Genomic DNA, 17,820 nt, shown 5'->3' with positions numbered 1-17,820 from the left:
GAAAAGGGGGACAAGACCCCCGAAGTCGAAAGAAGAGGCGGTGGCGACAGAAGACCGGGCCATCGCTAGTAAAAGAGCTAAAGTAAGAAAGCGGAGGTCCGGCAAGAAGAACTGAAGAGGGGGACAAGACCCCTGAAGAGGGGGACAAGACCCCCATGCGGCGACAAAGAAGAAAGCAGGGCTCCTCCGCTAGTAAAAGAGCTAGCAGAAGATAGTGGAGGAGTCCCGCGAGAAGACCCCCCAAGACGGGAGAAGACCCCCGGAGCTGTGCAATAAACTATTTTAAACCCTTGTGTGATGTTTTTGTTTTTTTACATTTTTTTCACCAGGTGAATGGGTAGGGGTACATTGTACCCTATACTCATTCACATAGGGTGGGGGGCCGGTATCTGGGGGCCCCCTTATTAAAGGGGGCTCCTGGATTCCGATAAGCACCCCGCCCGCAGATCCCAACAACCAACGGCCAGGGTTGTCGGGAAGAGGCCCTTGTCCTCATCAACATGGGGACAAGGTGCTTTGGGGTGGGGGGGCCGCACGGCATTAGCCGTGCATGGGGAACTGTGTCCAAAGCTTTTGCAAAATCCATGTAAAACAGCCACCCCTCTGTCCAAGGTTTTACTTACCTCCTCATAGAAATAAATCAGGTTTGTTTGACAACTTCTGACAACTTCTGTCTTACATGAATCCATGTTGTCTGTTTCTTAAATATATTTTTCCAGGAAGAACTCGTCTATGTGGTCTTTTATTAAACTCTCCAGTATCTTCCCGACTTTAGAAATTAAATGAACAGGTCTATAGTTACTTAGTACAGACTTTGATCCCTTTTTAAATATGGGTACCACATTGGCCCTACGCAATCCAGTGGTACCATTCCAGTCATTAATGAGTCCTTAAATATTAGAAAAAATGGATTTGAAATGACAGCACTCAATTCTTTTAGGATCCATGGGTGGATACCATCTGGTCCAGGTGCTTTATCCACCTTTATTCTGTCTATTTTTTTTTTTTTTACTATATCACTTTTGGGCCATTGTGGATCATTTGGGGCTGTGTCACTACCACCCCCCATTATGCACATGAGCTCCCCGATGCTCCTTTTTATACACAGAGCTAAAGAAAGTATTTAATAAATGTGCTTTCCCTTTGTCACCAATCACCAGTTTTTGGGGATGTGTCCTACTATCTTTTGCAATCTGTTGTTCGTTTTGAATTTTTACCTCCGTGATTTCCTTTTTACATATTCTGTTATATTCTTTGTAGCATTTAAACAATGATAGTGTTCCTTAATTTTTATATTTATTTAAAAGCTCTTTTCTGATTATTTATAGTTGTTTTAACTTTGGGAGTGAGCCACATAGGTTTGATTTTTAGCCTTTTAAACTTATTGCTAATACTTTGCTGTGAGTTTGCATATAGACTTTTTGAAGAATTCCCATTTCTGTTCTGTGTCCAATATTCCCTCACAGTCTAAGTCCTGGAGCGCAGCCCCCCCGTATGTGTTTGTTGCTTACAGCTAACATTAAATTAAATCATGTTATGGTTGCTGCTACCTAGATACCTAGATGTTCTTTTATATGACTATTGGTAATATGCTCTGATTGGTTTGAGATTATCAGGTCCAGCAGAGCATCAATCCTAGTCAGGGCCTAAGAAAACTAGACCATAAAATTGTCCTGTAATAGGATTATACATTTTTGCCCTTTAACTGTCCCAGCAGTGCCATTACTCCAGTCAAATTCCGGGTAGTTAAAAACCCCCAATTATTATCACTCTCCCAGCCCTTGCAGCCCTTTTCATCTGTGCAAGGAGTTGAACCTCCACCTCCTTATTAACACTGGGAGGTTTATAACAAACTCCAATGATAACCTTTGTAGCACGCACACCCATGTACAGTTCCACCCATAATGCTTCAGACTCATCACACTCTCCATCAACTAGGTCCTCTTTCACACTTTGAGATCACTTCTCACATAGAGACAGACAGCACCACCCCTCGGTTTTACCCTGTCTTTCCGAAAGAGAGCATAGCCAGGAATATTAATAGTCCATTCAGGAGAAGAATGAAGCCAAGATTCAGCAATACCAATTAGATCATAGTTCTCCTTGTGCACCAGAGCTTCCAACTCAACTATTTTGCTTGGCAGACTTCTGGCATTGGTGAGCAAACACTAATTCATTGTCACATTTTGCAAACATATGTTGTATATTTTTTTATTTTTGTACAAATAGTACCATTTCCAATGGTTGTTTGTAACATAAGAACCTTCATATCATCTGCCAAAGCCCTCCCCCCATCTTTCCCCATTTCACCCATCAATAGGGGCTGACCCCTGTCTGACCTGTCTGCCCTATTATAAGCTAATTTACCCTCCCCCTTAATCTTAGTTTAAATACTCATCCAGCCTTCCCATAAATCTCTTCCTCAGCACAATAGACCCCCTTCCATTTAGGTGCAAACCATCTTTAGCATATAGGTTGCACCCCTATGAAAAGTCAGCCCAATGCTCTAAAAACCCAAATCCCTCCTTCTTATACCAGGTCTTTAGCCATACATTCAGCCCTCTAATCTCTCCCTGCCTTTCCTGTGTTACGCATGGCAAAGGCAATATTTCAGAGAATATCTTCATATTCATTTATTTGGGCAGGTTGACAGCATCTCAATGGACATCAGAAAAACAGGTAATATAATGTATAATGGTGGCTTTCAGGGTACCTCATGAATACAAAACATAAGAAATAATATAATTTACATATGTTATGTATATTTTTAAAACAGCAGCAAAAGTTATAGACATTTATTCCAATATAATCTGTATCACAACAATTTTATTTTTCTGTTAACCCTCAAACATATCCTTATACTTCCTTGCAATACCCTTGCATGCTGAACTTGAAGAATTCTTGCTTACTTCTTGTTTTTCAATATGGAGCTAAATATGTGAATATATATTGTATGTATGAGGTACTTTATAAATCCACACAATTAAAACTTATTTTACTACATTAGGATCTAATACTCATATGTGTTCCATATGTGAAATCAGAAAAAACTACAACTACTTGGCTTACTCCAGTATTGTAAAACAACTGGTTTCCAAGGTGTAAAGAATAACTGTACTTGCAGCACTGTTGTTTTAATTGTCCCTCCTTTCCCACCAGTAAATACCCCTAATCTTACACCTAACCACTTGCTGACCATCCCATGACAGATTTACTGCTACAGGGCAGCCGCACTGTGCAGGATCATGTATGCATCGAGATCCTGCACTCCCACGTATAGGGCATGAGTGTGTGCCGCTGGCTCGCTCCCACTGTAACTTTACACAGCAGTAGCTGATCAGCAGGTCCCATTGACCAGATGTACCTGCTGATCAATCTGTACACTGACAGAATAGCAGTCAGCCTATGTAAACAAGGCAGATTGCCATTCTGTCAGTACAGAAGGCATGGATTCTGTGTTTCTGCAAAGCAAGGACATGGATCCATGCTTTCCACTAGTAAAAGCACCCCACTACACTGAAACATTAGCTAGGCGGACAGTTAACCCTTTTATTGCCCCTGATGTTAACTGTTTGCCTGCCAGTGCCTAGTTCAGTGACAGTAAATATTTTTAACACTGAACAATGTCACTGATCCCCAAAAAAAGTATCAAAAGTTTCAGTTAGGTGTTCCGATTTGTCTGCTGCAATATAGCAGTCCTGCTATAAGTAGCTGATCTCCGCCATTACTAGTAAAATTACATTTTAAAAAATATCCCATAATTTGTAGATGCTATAACTTTTGCACAATCAATATAAGTTTATTGGGATTTTTTTTACCAAAAATATGTGGCAGGATACATATTGGCCTAAATTTATGAAGACAATTGATTATTTTCCATTTTTTTATTGGATGTGTTTTAGAGCAGAAGGTAAAAAATATTGTTTGTTTATTTTCAAAATTGTCGGTCGTTCTGTTCTGTTTATAGTGCAAAAAAAAAAAATGGCCATATGCTATGTATTCAGATTGTACAAATTCTGGTGGCAATCTTGTTTAGATTTCCCAAAACAACATAATTTCAGAACAAACCTAAATGATTCTTTTCATTTGTATCCAACCAGGAAAACCCTTGAGCTACACAGTTGATGGAACATCTAAAAGCCCTTGTACACACGGTCGGAGAATCTGTCGGAGTGTGTCCTATCGGACCCCGTTGTCGTATAATCCGACTGTGTGTGGTATGCATCGGACTGTTTCCGTCAGAGTATCCGACGGACCAAGTTTTCCAACTTGTTGGTAAAATTTTCCGACAAAATGCTCCGATCGGACATACTCCGATCATGTGTAGAGAATTCCGATCGGACAAAGTGCCACGCATGCTCAGATCAAATTCCTACATCAAAGCTATTGGCTGCTAGCCTGAACGTAGTCCCGTCGTAATGAAATAACGTCATCACGTTCTGAACGATCGGATTTTCCGAAAACTTGGTCCGACCGTGTGTATGCAACAGTTTCGGACACAATCCGTCGGACAAAATCCATCGGACAAAATCCAACGGATTTGGTTGGCAGAATGTCCGACCGTGTGTACAAGGGCAAAGAGATTATAAAATTCAGTTGTACAGTGTATGGTCACCTTAAGCTGTCCCAGCCCTTGTGAGGTCTTCCCTGCATGACTTTGCATCATAATATAGTTTTTGTTCTTATAGAATGTCTGCCCACCAATGGGACAAATATTGAAAGGCCTGGCCAAACAAATTAAGTGTTGCATCCAAGGAACAAGTAGTCTCTCGATGAGACATTTTCCTTTCCCAGTGGGTTGCACAGCAAAAATCTCACAGAAGTAGAGACATGTAGGTTTAAGACTTTGGTAAATGCTGGTTGGGAAGGAGGGACATATAGGAAAACCCAACCACAAGTACAGATATAATTGAAGAAGCATTAGCATCCCTAAAAAAAAGGCAAAAAACAAAACAAAACAAAGTAGCCCTGGACGTGCTATTAAGTGGAACAGAAACAAATGGTATAGTACACCCCCTGGCATTTCTCAAGAAGGTATCGTTTAATAAATGGAAAACCTATTTATTAATTGCTTCCTATGAGGATGAGCCATTGATGAGTTTATAGAAACAAATTTGAACTATTTCATAATTTCTTAATTTTTGAAAGACGTAACACAGCAATATAGATATTATTAGGGTGAAGTGAAACCAATGAAACTGGTTTATTTACTTCAATGATCAGTCATGCGGAAAGTGGAAAAAGTTAAGTCATTAATTTTTTAATAGACGTATAGAAAATGTATACATGAATAACCAATGTTTTTCTTATGGGTGAGTCAAAGATAATACGTGTGTTGCAATTAATATATGTCTGCCAAATTGGTTTCAATAAAAACAGGAATAGTTTTATTGTGTAACTCATAAAGAATTCATCCTTGTGTAAAGAAATAAAAGGAAGTGGGAAAGTACATAATTTTGTCCTTGCCTTATATAAAGGTGTGCAAGAAAACAGAGGTGCACAAGGGAACTCCACAGAACAAAAGATTCATACCACGATGTCTCTTAAAAAATGCGCTGCTCTTCTCCTGCTTATTGGAGTCATCACTGCAGGACACACAGCTGATACATCAGAGTGTGACTTTTCAAACAAAACATCATCAGACCTCAACTATCAGATGAGTATCTCTCCTGAGGTCCTCTACAATGATACTGTGTATACAGGTGAGGCTTTCAGAACTTATTGATTCTGCTAATGCAACAGACACTGTGCTGTTATGTCTGCTTCTGTTTTTATGTACTGGTGTGTGTATATATAATTATTCTTGGAAAAGAATGTTACGTTTTCAATTGAGCCAGGGAAGAATTAAAACTCTTGTCAAACTTTTATTGCTGGGGAGATTCACCCTTTCCAGTTGTCCTGAGGATCACTGTCCCCAACACAGAAAGTGAGGCGACATCCAACACTTGTCACAAGAACAAGAGGTGGGAAGAGGCTACTTCTTCCAGTGTGGTATCCGTTCTGGTGATTGATAATTGTCTAGAAGGGGAGAAAAATTTAAAATAATGCATTTGGGTGGCAAAAATAGGAATGCAAGCTATACACTGGGGGGAGAACCTCTGGGGGAATCTAGGATGGAAAAGGACCTGGGGGGGTCCTAGTAGATGATAGGCTCAGCAATGGCAATGGCTGCTGCTAACAAAGCAAACAGAATATTGGCATGCATTAAAAAGGATCAACGCCAGAGATAAAACGATAATTCTCCCTCTCTACAAGACTCTGGTCCGGCCGCACCTGGAATATGCTGTCCAGTTCTGGGCACCAGTCCTCAGGAAGAATGTACTGGAAATGGAGCGAGTACAGAAAAGGGCAACAAAGCTGATAAAGGGTCTATTAGGATATTAGTTATGAGGAAAGGTTGCGAGCACTGAACTTATTCTCTCTGGAGAAGAGACGCTTGAGAGGGGATATGATTTCAATATACAAAAACCATACTGGTGACTCCACAATAGGGATAAAATGTTTTCGCAAAAGGGAGTATAACAAGACACGTGGCCACTCATTGAAATTAGAAGAAAAGAGGTGTAACCTTAAACTACGTAGAGGGTTCTTTACTGTAGCACCTGAACGACCACAACATACAGGGATATACAATGTAATACTGACATATCATCACACCCATAGGTTGCACTTGATGGTCAATGTAACTTCTCACTTTGTAGAAGATATCTCCCCAACAAATTACATAATGCTGACAGAGGTTTTGCCCATTCCCTACTCTATCCAAAAATGAGAAAAAAGGTTTAGGCTATACATGCTTTAACCATCTTCAACAGTTAACATTTAAGCTTGCTCAGTTTCACTTTTTGGCTTCAGAATGTTTGTGTTGTTTTGACATGTTTTAGGTTTGGCATTGTTCAATGACTTTTACTAGCTACTCTTTATCAGTCACGATAGAAGCCTATATAAAATATAGGAACTATCACTGTTAATACATTTTTAAATGTGGATGCTATAGAGTGGTCATCCTTAACTTTGCTTTACTGCTTAATAGTTCATTGCATAAAAAGTATGCAGGTCAGGAGTTCTGACTTCACTAGCTGCTTGCTTACTTGTTCCAGGTCAGTAACTCTATCAGTAGTAGGCTGATAGCAGGGACATATTTACTGAGACTATGTCAGGCTTTGAAATCGCTTCCTTGTCTAAACCTTTGCCACCCATGTTTTAGGTTAGCATGTCAACCCACAAAAGTAAGTCAAACTTGTTAATCTTTGTTTAACAATATTACAGCCCCCTTCACATCAGTGTTCCCACATATCAGTGTCCTCAGAGCTCCCCTCAGAGTCCCACGAGCCCCCCCAAACCAGAGTCCTCAGAATGTCTTCACAACAGTGACCGCATAGTCCTTCACATCAGTGTTCTACCTTTAGAATCATACAGAAGGTAGGACACTAGCAGGTTGGGACAGGGGCAAACTTGCAAACTTTCCTCCTCCTAATGTTGGATGCTGCCACCTGCCCTGGATGAGCATCAAGCATTTTCATGGTGCAGACAAAGATATGACAGTGTACAGCGACAGTAAATGGGAGTCTTTGGGAAAGCTGAGATTTCACAATGAAATAAGAGTTGTAACAGATTTTTAGATGGTACTGTAGCACATTTAATCCCCCCCACCCACCTCTGTAACAGCCCCTGTGCAGTTCTCCCTTCAATTGCCACCCTTGGCACATGCCTTACCCCACTGTCACTGGCTGATTGTCACAGAGCCTGAACAATTTAACAATGGCAGCTTCCAGCTTCTGTCCTGATTGGATGCCTTTAAGATAGTAGGAGAAACTAGTCATTTGACTAACTTATTAGTGGAACTTGTGTTTATTATTAAAACATGAGGGTATATTTATAAAGTGCATATTGTGGCATTCCTGCCATATTAACAATATATTTCTTGAAAATTCATCAGAAATTCATTCACTGCCATTATAAAACACTAACTGACCAAATCAGTCAGCAGTCATCGATATACATCATCGATATACAGTGATACTTACTGGATTGTTATGTCTTGTACACACGACTGGTCTTGCCATCAGAATAAACTCTGAAGGTTTTTCCGAAGGGGTTCCGAAGGAATTCTGCTCAAGCTGTCTTGCATACACACGGTCACACCAAAGTCTGATTGTCAAGAACGCTGTGGCGTACAACACGTACGATGGGACTAGAAAATGGAAATTCAATAGCCAGTAGCCAATAGATTCTGTCTTGTACTTGCTTCAGAGCAATGCGTCGTTTTTGGTACATCAGAACAGCATACAGACGAGCAATTTTCCCAATAGGAATTTGTTCAGTCGGAAAAATATAGAACATGTTCTCTCTCTAGGTCTGTCAACATTTTCGACGTAAAAAGTCAGATGGGGCATACACATGGTCGGAATATACAATGAAAAGCTCCCGTCTGACTTATACTGTATTCTGTCGGAAATTCCAACCGCGTGTACAGGGCATTATTTTTAGCACAACAAATGTGACATTCTTCACACATTTGCTGAAAACCATTATTAAACACACATGTTATGTAGCTGGGTTGTTTTAAATTAAATAAAAGAGGTCTCCAAAAAAAAATAAGCTAAACCAAGTTTGATATAAGTAGTCTTATATACGAAAGCCAAATATAACCAAATTATAACAAAATTCTCTTGTTCTGCTTTGTGGTTTGATGTAGTGGACTACATAGGTGAATTTTCTATTCAACTGCCAAAATAGTTATATTGCCCTAACATTTTAATAGAAATGTCCTATTATTGTATTATTTGTATCATGTATTTGCATAAAGTAAAAGAAGTGGTAAAAAAAAAAACAGCACCACTGGGTTAACGTATCATTAATTATGACTGATCTGTGTGATTGAGGATGTGACCAGACTGTTAAAAGTTGTCCCTTTTTCCCATCACAGAACATTAGGAAATACGTACCGCCTTCAGAAAAACAAGTGTATTTTCTGCTGACTAATTTGGGTCACTGAATTACGAAATGCTACAAATATGACTTTTTATTGAGTTAGCAGTAGTACGATATAAAACATCTAAGGCTAAATTTGATATAAAATAACCAATAGTCATGTATCTGGTAGAGGTCAAACTAATAAGAGAGCTCTCTCTTACGTCTCCTGTCCTGCTTGTCCCCAAGATTGATGACAGGGTAGGACAGAACAAGACATGGAGTGGCATGGGCCAGCAGAAGAACTGACTCTTGCGATGATGTAGAAGCTGAAGAAGAGGAGCTTGTGCCGGATATCATCACAGGGCTTACAGAAGCAGGAGGCAGGAACGTGGTCACACAGGCAGATAGGTAAAGATTCGGAACATGAGAGCATTAAAGGAGCAATGCCGAGGTCAGTATCACATGAGTGGGAGATGAACTGAAGCAAGCCAGAGGTCATCTTTCATAGGGATCAAGATCAGGTGTAGTCAGGAGTCAAACTGGGTACATCACAGGAACAAGCAGGGTCTAGAAATTGGACACAGGAGCTGACAACCACTCAGCTATGATTTTGAGCCTTGCAGTGCTTTAAAGGTCACTGGGCACCAAAGTCAATTCAAAGTGCATGCTCAAGCCCATGTGCTCATGCTCACACTCATGTGCAACTTGGTTTTCCTGAAACCAATAGTAGTTTCAAAAGAAAAATACACTGTAACTGTTTTAACATGAAGGTGCATTGATGTTAAATATGTAGATAAAGGTTTATCTCCACTGACAGGTTTTTAATAACAGTTCATATTTGATTTGCAGTTAACGTCACTAGCAATAGAAATGGAAGTGTCACAGTCCTACTTCAGGCTCTATCAAACAACACAGCTGCTGGAACATGGTCCCTAAATGGAAGCAGTAGCTGTATTGGAGGACCACTGCTGAATTACACCTTTGTTGCAAATAAATCATTAATTGCTAACTGGACCTCACCATCTCCATCAATCCCTGATTCTGTTGATTTAATGTAAGTATTACAAATGTGATCAGAGCATCATAGATAGCAATGCAGAAGACGGACTTTAGACTGATATTGAATACCTCAGCTTAATAGGTCATGCCATACTAATACAACATATTTAATGAAATGCTGCAGGTAGAAGTACCAATTTATTCTTATATTTCTAAGGGTTACACCACTGAGGTACATGCATGTTTCCAGTCTACCAGCCACAGCTTGTATAACTTGTCTGTTTCTCAGCAGTAGTGGAAGTTGAAGAAGTTAATATTTAGTGAAGTAATGTAATAATATCCTAATTGAAAGTTGCCTATATAAACTATTTCCATCCTTTGCCAAGAATCAGGCATGTAATAGGATGGTTCTATCTCCACCCTAATCCGCCTGTACAGGAATGCTTGCCCGTTTAAATTTGCCTGTCCAAAGACCTAACATGGGTCCATATGCCTCCGCTAACAAGTTGTAGTGGAAAAAATGAACACACATGGATGTCACAGCAGTGACATCCATTCCGTTTAGCTTCAGTTCAGCTGGGGTGTGGTGATCTGTTTATAGATCCCCTGCTGACTGGAATAGAGGATGTCTATCTGAAAAAGGCCATACTTCTTTTAAGGGCTGCTGTCAACAAATGAGAAGGCCCAACAAAGTAGAACTGGAGAAAGCCACATTGTTTTGAGGGTCTCTTCCCCTTTTGCCAATGCATAAAGGGGATGTAATACAGTAATTTCCTAACCTAAAGTTTCCTGTATAAACTATTTCTATTCTTTGCCAAGAATCAGGCATGTAATAGGATGGTTCTATCGCCACCCTAATCCTGTCTCTTGCATTTTTAATGGCAAATTGTTAGGGTCCTTTCATGGTTCAATCAGATCTACCTGTCAATTTTTAGGCAGACCTGAATGGAAACTCAATGTCAGCCTAACATGGGTCTATATACCACTGATAACAAGTTGGAGTGGAAAAAATGGAGGCAAATGGATGTCACAGCAGTGACATCCATTCCGTTTAGCTTCAGTTGAGTTGAGGATCTATTTGTAGATCCCCTCTGACTGGAATAGAGGCTGTCCATCTGAAACAGGCCTTACTTCTTTTCAAGGCTACTGTCAACAAATGAGAAGGCACAAAAAGGTAGAACTCGAGAAAACCACATTGTTTTGTGCAGTGATATTCTCTTCCCCTTTTGCCAATGCACAAAGACATACTAATGCCTGGTACACACAGTCGGACTTTCCGGCAGATAAGGTCAGAGGGAATCATTTCATCGGATATTCCGATCATGTGTGGGCTTCAGCTGACTTTTTCTTTTGAAAATTCTGAAGGACCTAGAAATAGAATATGTTTTAAATCTTTCCGACAGAATCAATTCCTATAGGGAAAACCGTTCTTCTGTATGCTAGTCTGACAGACCAAAAACGACACACGGGGGACTATTGGCTATTTAACTTCCCTTTTCTTGTCCCGTCATACGTGTTGTACATTGCCGCGTTCTAAACGATCGGACTTTGGTGTGATCATGTGTAGGCAAGTCAGTTTCAGCGGAACTCCGTCAGAAAACCCATCAGAGTTTATTCTGACGGAAAAAACGGTCATGTGTACGCGACATTAGAGGAAGGTGTGGAAAGTCTATGAGCTCTAAGCTGTGCATCCCGAGGAGTTAAAAGATTGTAGAGAATCCCAGACCCTGCACCGTGCCTGCACAAAAGCTGGGAGACCTTCTGAAAAAGAGGAAAGATGCATAGTTTTGCAAATGTGCAAGCAGGCACTATTATAATTAGAATTTTAGTGTTGCATGAAATAAATTAGTTCTGCTTTAAGCTAAAACAAATACGTATTTTGCATGCATTCCATAATATTAGCAGGATTTTTCTCATGTGTCTTTTGTTTACTTCTAGAGTCTCAATCAGAGATGGAAATATGACTTACAAACTTTCAAAAACACTACACACCGGTAAGTATAATTAAATGTGGAACTCCAGTTAAACCTGTCATGGATAGAGAAAGGAAAGTAGTTTATTGTGGTCTGAGACATTGTTGAAGCAATTTACCTACACCTATATTCCATGGAAGAGAGGAAGAGAAAAACTCCATACATTAAGATGATATACCACTTTTGACAGCTGACGCTAGAACAGGTGTCACCACTGGGAGATTACTCTTTTATTTTTTAGTGGCAACTGTTACAAAGGATAAGTTCACGTTTGTAAAATGAAAAAAATAATGTCTATATATCTTTTGCAGTTAAAAAAATGTGTATGTATTATTTTTTTTTTTACTAGGATTACTAGGAACCTACAAAGCATTGCAATCAGCAGATCGCAGGTGCAATGCAGCCCTCCTGCAGACTGCAAATGTAAGCTGTCTGCTCGTATCTCGTATACAATGACAGAAAGAAACCAGGAACTACCTAGAATGCTAAACAGCGCTGGGGTAGTTCATTGGGAACTACAAGCCAACAACCGCAAAGGCTGTCAGTACTCGTAGTTCTCCCATTCACAGAACTCTGTAAATGGGTGATGTGTCCAGGAGGGCAGAGCCTTGCACTTCCACATTTCTGTTAAAATTGTGACAGCAAGTTCAGGGAGAAGATCCTCGGCTCGCTGTTAATACAGGTGGTGGCTCTAGGAAAGTTTGCAGCAGTGGGAACATATTACGTGTTCCAGCTTTAAAAACGTGTAGGACGTAACATGTTAACAAAGATGAACTTTAATATTCATTAATATTTAGCGATAAACAAATCTTCAAAAATCCATTCCCAAGATGAGATTGATTAGGTTTTAATACACCATATAGCAAGTATTTTGTACTGCTGGGGTTGTTTATACCATTTTAAACATATTTAATTACATTATTTAATTAATTTACGTCCTTCTCCATGAATAACTTTACTTTGGCACTGTGTGGGACAAATGAGAACAGAAGGCCCTCATATAATACTTGGGGTTGAACCCTTCTCTAATATGCATGGAGTGTTGTTGGTGTGAAACATCCCTGTGTCTGTCACATAAAGTTGCTGTTGATTTATGATGGAGATCTAACAGTCCTACTGTATGGTCTAAAATCAGTAGAGTAGGGATGCTAACAGCTGAGGCCTCAAGCCATGGGGATACCTGTGCTCTTATGATACCTGTGCCAGCCTGGCATTCATGGGGACAATGCCATATATCTTTTTTTTTAATACTATCAGCAACTGCTCATCATACTAACGATCGGGACCTGGAACACCCAATTCCGGGTCACCTGATTGCTGTGATAGCCTCTGATTGACTACCACAGTGATCAGTCACTGTAAAGCCCACCACCATGTTCTCTTTCTCTATAAATGGAGGAGAGAGATATATCGTATATCTTTCCTTGTAGAGAGAAAAGGGTGTTGAATTTATATTATTATTATTTATATATTTTATTATTAAAATAATAATAAAGAAAATATATACCTAGATCAAGGTTAGTGCCAGGTTTAGTGTTTGGGTCAAAGGTCAGTATTTTTCTGGACACAATTTTTTTTTTTATTTAATTAGTGTCAATGTGTACTATTGTTTCTGGACCATACTATGGGTACAAACAACAACTAACATGCACATACTGTGATCACCAGAAGTAGGAGCATTTTGGGTTGTTCTTTGGTGGAAGGTTGTGGTAGTAGCAACAAATTTACAGCAACATTTTTTAAAAAAAAATACTATTTTGGGCCAGTTTTTCTTTGATTAAAAAAAATCAGGAGATATCAATTACCATTTACCACCAAATAAGAGCCCAATATGTCCTGAAAAAAAAGATATAATCCACCTGGATGCACAAATAGTTGTGATGATATATACAGTTTTACTAACACATGTCACCGTTGAAAATTGTGCTTAGGCATTTGGATCTGTTTTATCCTTTGGGGCTAAGGGGTTAATAGCAGATGTGTTAAACAAACAGATGTTTAGTTTATTTTCTGAAAAATACCTTCAAGAAGTAATTTTTTTTGACCCTGTGTTTCCATTCCTTTTCTCTAACAACCAAAAAATATTTGTAGATTAGCTGGTGTCCAACCACGCTAGCCAAAGATATTGGATTGTAAGATACCTTGGTGGGGCTTACTGATATGAATGATTATGTGCACTCTGCTACATAATATATGGATACAACATATTTGTATGAAATTTGCACAGGCATGTTCTACATAATGTATATCTACATGCTAATCGACATACGTATATAGTATGTAATCAAGTGTTACATACCGTGGATATAAAAAGTCTACACACCCCTGTGAAAATGTCAGGTTTCTGTGATGTAAAAAAAATAAGACAAAGATAAATAATTTCAGAACTTTTTCCACCTTTAATATGACCTATAACCTGTACAACTCAATTGAAAAACAAACTGAAATCTTTTTTTTTTTTTTTGGGGGGGGGGGGTAAAAATTAAAAAAGTTAAATAAGTGTGCATAAGTGTGCACACCCTCTTATAACTGGGGATGTAGCTGTGTTCAGAATTAAGCAATCACATTCAAACTCACATTAAATAGGAGTCATTACACACCAGCCATCATTTAAAGTGCCTCTAATTAACCCCAAATAAAGTTCAGCTGTTTTAGTAAGTTTTTCCTGACATTTTCTTAGCCACATTCTACAGCAAAAGCCATGGTCTGCAGAGAGCTCTCAAAACATCAGAGGGATATCATTGTTAAAATGTATCAGCCAGGAGAAGGGTACAAAATAATTTTCAAGGCATTAGATATACCATGGAACACAGTGAATACAGTCATCATTAAGTGGAGAAAATATGGCACAACAGTGACATTACCAAGAACTGGACTTCCCTACAAAATTGATGAAAAGACTAGAAGAAAACTGGTCAGGGAGGCTGCCAAGAGGCCTATAGCAACATTGAAGGAGCTGAAGGAATATCTGGCAAGTACTGGCTATGTGGTACATGTGACAACAATCTCCCATATTCTTCATATGTCTGGGCTATTGGGTAGAGTGGCAAGATGGAAGCCTTTTCTTATTAAGAAATACATTCAAGCCCGGCTATATTTTGCAAAAATACATCTGAAGTCTCCCAAAAGCATGTGGGAAAATGTGTTATGGTCTGATGAAACCAAGGTTGAACTTTTTGGCTACAATTCCAAAAGATATGTATGGCGCACAAACAACACAGTGAAGCATGGTGGTGTCAGCATCCTGCTTTTGGGGCTGTTATTCTTCAGCTGGAACAGAGGCCTTTGTCAAGGTAGAGGGAATTATGAACAGTTCCAAATTCCAGTCAAAATTGGCACAAAACCCTCAGGCTTCTGCTAGAAAGCTGAATATGAAGAGGAACTTAATTTTTCAGCATGACAACGACCCAAAGCATACATCCAAATCAACAAAGGAATGGCTTCACCAGAATACGATTAAAGTCTTGGAATGGCCCAGCCAGAGCCCAGACCTGAATCCGATGAAAATCTGTGTGGTGATCTGAAGATACGCCCTCACAATCTGACAGACTTGGAGTGTTTTTGCAAAGAAGAGTGGGCAAATATTGCCAAGTCAAGATGGGCCATGCTGATAGACTCATACCCCAAAAAGACTGAGTGCTGTAATAAAAATCAACAGGTGCTTCAACAAAGTATACGTTTAAGCAACCTTATGCAACCATATTATTATTATTTTTTTTTTACTTCCCTCCACCTAAAAGATTTCAATTTTTTTTTTACAGTTTATAGGTCACAATAAAGGTGGAAAAAGTTCTGAAATTATTTATGTTTGTCTAATTTTTTTAACACCACAGAAACCTGATATTTTAACAGGGGTATGTAGACCATTTATATCTACTGTAACTATGCTGTTTAGGTTCTTGAGTTTCAGGTTTTTGACTCTGAACTTCCAGTTCCCAGCAGAGCTTTCAACAAGCAGACACATGATAGAAAGTTACCACACTGCTAATTGAACTGCCTTCAAGGCTTTTATGTTCAGTCCCTGCATGATGTGCCGTGCCAAACTGAATGGGTGTAACTTACTAATGTTGTTTTTGTGTAGTAATAATGTCTTCATTATGATAAACCCAGAGCCGTCTGTTGAGGCCCAATATTAAATTAGCAAAAACACTTTAAACCCTTTGGTGACACAAGCTGAGGTCTGAGCAAATTTGGGCCAGTCCATGAGCTTAGATCTGTTTGGCTTTATTTTTAATTCAGCATGAAAAAACACCACTCTAAAGCCCCATAAACACTATCAGATTTTCTGCAGATTTTTGTCCTCAGATTTACCAAAACCATGTAGTACAAGGGCCTGCCTGATTGCATAAACATTGAAACTCCTAAGGTTTGACCTCATATTATATGGTTTTGGTAAATTTGAAGACAAAAATTATTAGAAAATCTGATAGTGTGCATGGAGCTTTAAGCTGAAAAAGATGTCCAAATTTTACCTACCATCTAGGCAAGGTTATCAACCCCAGCCGTATAAATGAAAGAATGCGGAAAACGTCTTTAAAAGCATAACCTAAAATGTTAACTCTTTTTACACGTAATTGGTCGAGTCAACACAAATACATCCTTAAAAAAAAAAAAAATCAGTAAACCAAAGACAGAATTTTATATATACTCTCTGATTTGCATATACAAATTACGCAAAATAAAACTATATACAAGTTCAGCTTTATAGCAATGTTTGGTCTGGGCCAATTTTTGCCTTCTTGAGAAACAAAATCACACAATATTAAGGAACTTAAGGAGTTCTTTGCACCGTTTCCAAAGTATGTGTTAGGGTTGCTTCATCCGGATGTATTTTTTTGTACTTTAGATTGTCATAACAAATATGAATAGTATTTTAGGGAATTGCTGTGTCCTTATTATTTATACTGTATAGAGTTTAAAATCTTTGTGATCCAAAATGTTTGTCTTTATTATGCCAGATCTCCCAAATAATCAGAAAATTAATCCATATTAATCCATATTTGTTTTATATGTCAATGGGAGAAATGCATTATTGTAGTAACTCTGTATTTTTATTTTTCAGGTTCAGCAAGTGCTGCTTCTTCAATTCAGCCATATTCAATGTTCTTAGCGCTGATTGAGACCCTCAGCCTACTTGTGATCACCAGCAAACTGTTATGAACACAACTTCCAGCATCTGGATCAACATAATGAATTATGAACTCTTTAGTATAAATATGAAATTCACTTTATCCTAATCAGCGGATGGCTTTAAAATTGAAATTCACCCAAGTTTTGTTTTGTTTTTTTACTTTTTTTTTGCAGAAAGCAGTAAAGGGTTTAATTCACCTATTGGGTTGTTCCTGCTGTTTGTAAACCCAGTGTCTGAGATTGATCTTTTACCTCGACCCCTAAGCCCTTGTACTCACGATCGGAGATTCTGACGGAATGTGTCCGATCGGAGCGTTTTGTCGGATATTCCGACTGTGTGTGGTATGCATCGGACTGTTTCCGTCAGAATATCCATCAGACCAAATTTTCAAACTTGCCGGAAATATTTTCCGACAAAATGCTCCGATCGGACATACTCCGATCATGTGTAGAGAATTCCGATCGGACAAAGTGCCACGCATGCTCAGATCAAATTCCTACATCAAAGCTATTGGCTACTAGCCTGAACGTAGTCCCATCGTAACGAAATTACGTCATCACGTTCTGAAAGATCAGATTTTCCGACAACTTTGTCCAACCGTGTGTATGCAACAGTTTCGGACAAGATCCATCGGACAAAATCTGACGGATTTGGTTGTCGGAATCTCCGACCATGTGTACAAAGGCTAAGATGAAAGGCAAAGAACCACAATAACTTAAAGGGGTTCTGCACTCATAATACAACATTTGCCCATTCTGTTGCCTCTAGTTAATATATCTCATAATGCCACCTGTTTTTTTT

The 17,820-nt window shown here is 39.0% G+C and overlaps 1 protein-coding gene across 1 annotated transcript; it reads left to right on the top strand.

The window, feature by feature from the left end:
* Positions 1-5,477: 5,477 nt before the first annotated feature.
* LOC143934464 (uncharacterized) lies at positions 5,478-17,820 on the top strand. Its single transcript, XM_077458115.1, has 4 exons — positions 5,478-5,702; positions 9,766-9,970; positions 11,854-11,909; positions 16,951-17,820. The coding sequence occupies exons 1-4, from the start codon at positions 5,537-5,539 to the stop codon at positions 17,046-17,048; spliced, it is 525 nt and encodes a 174-aa protein (XP_077314241.1). The 5' UTR covers positions 5,478-5,536; the 3' UTR covers positions 17,049-17,820.

This window comes from Lithobates pipiens, unplaced genomic scaffold, assembly GCF_037356315.1.
Source record: "Lithobates pipiens isolate NorthernLeopardFrog02 unplaced genomic scaffold, aLitPip1_a1.2 Scaffold_27, whole genome shotgun sequence".
NCBI classification, from domain to species: Eukaryota; Metazoa; Chordata; class Amphibia; order Anura; family Ranidae; genus Lithobates; species Lithobates pipiens.
This window is presented reverse-complemented; position numbering and strand designations above follow the sequence as displayed.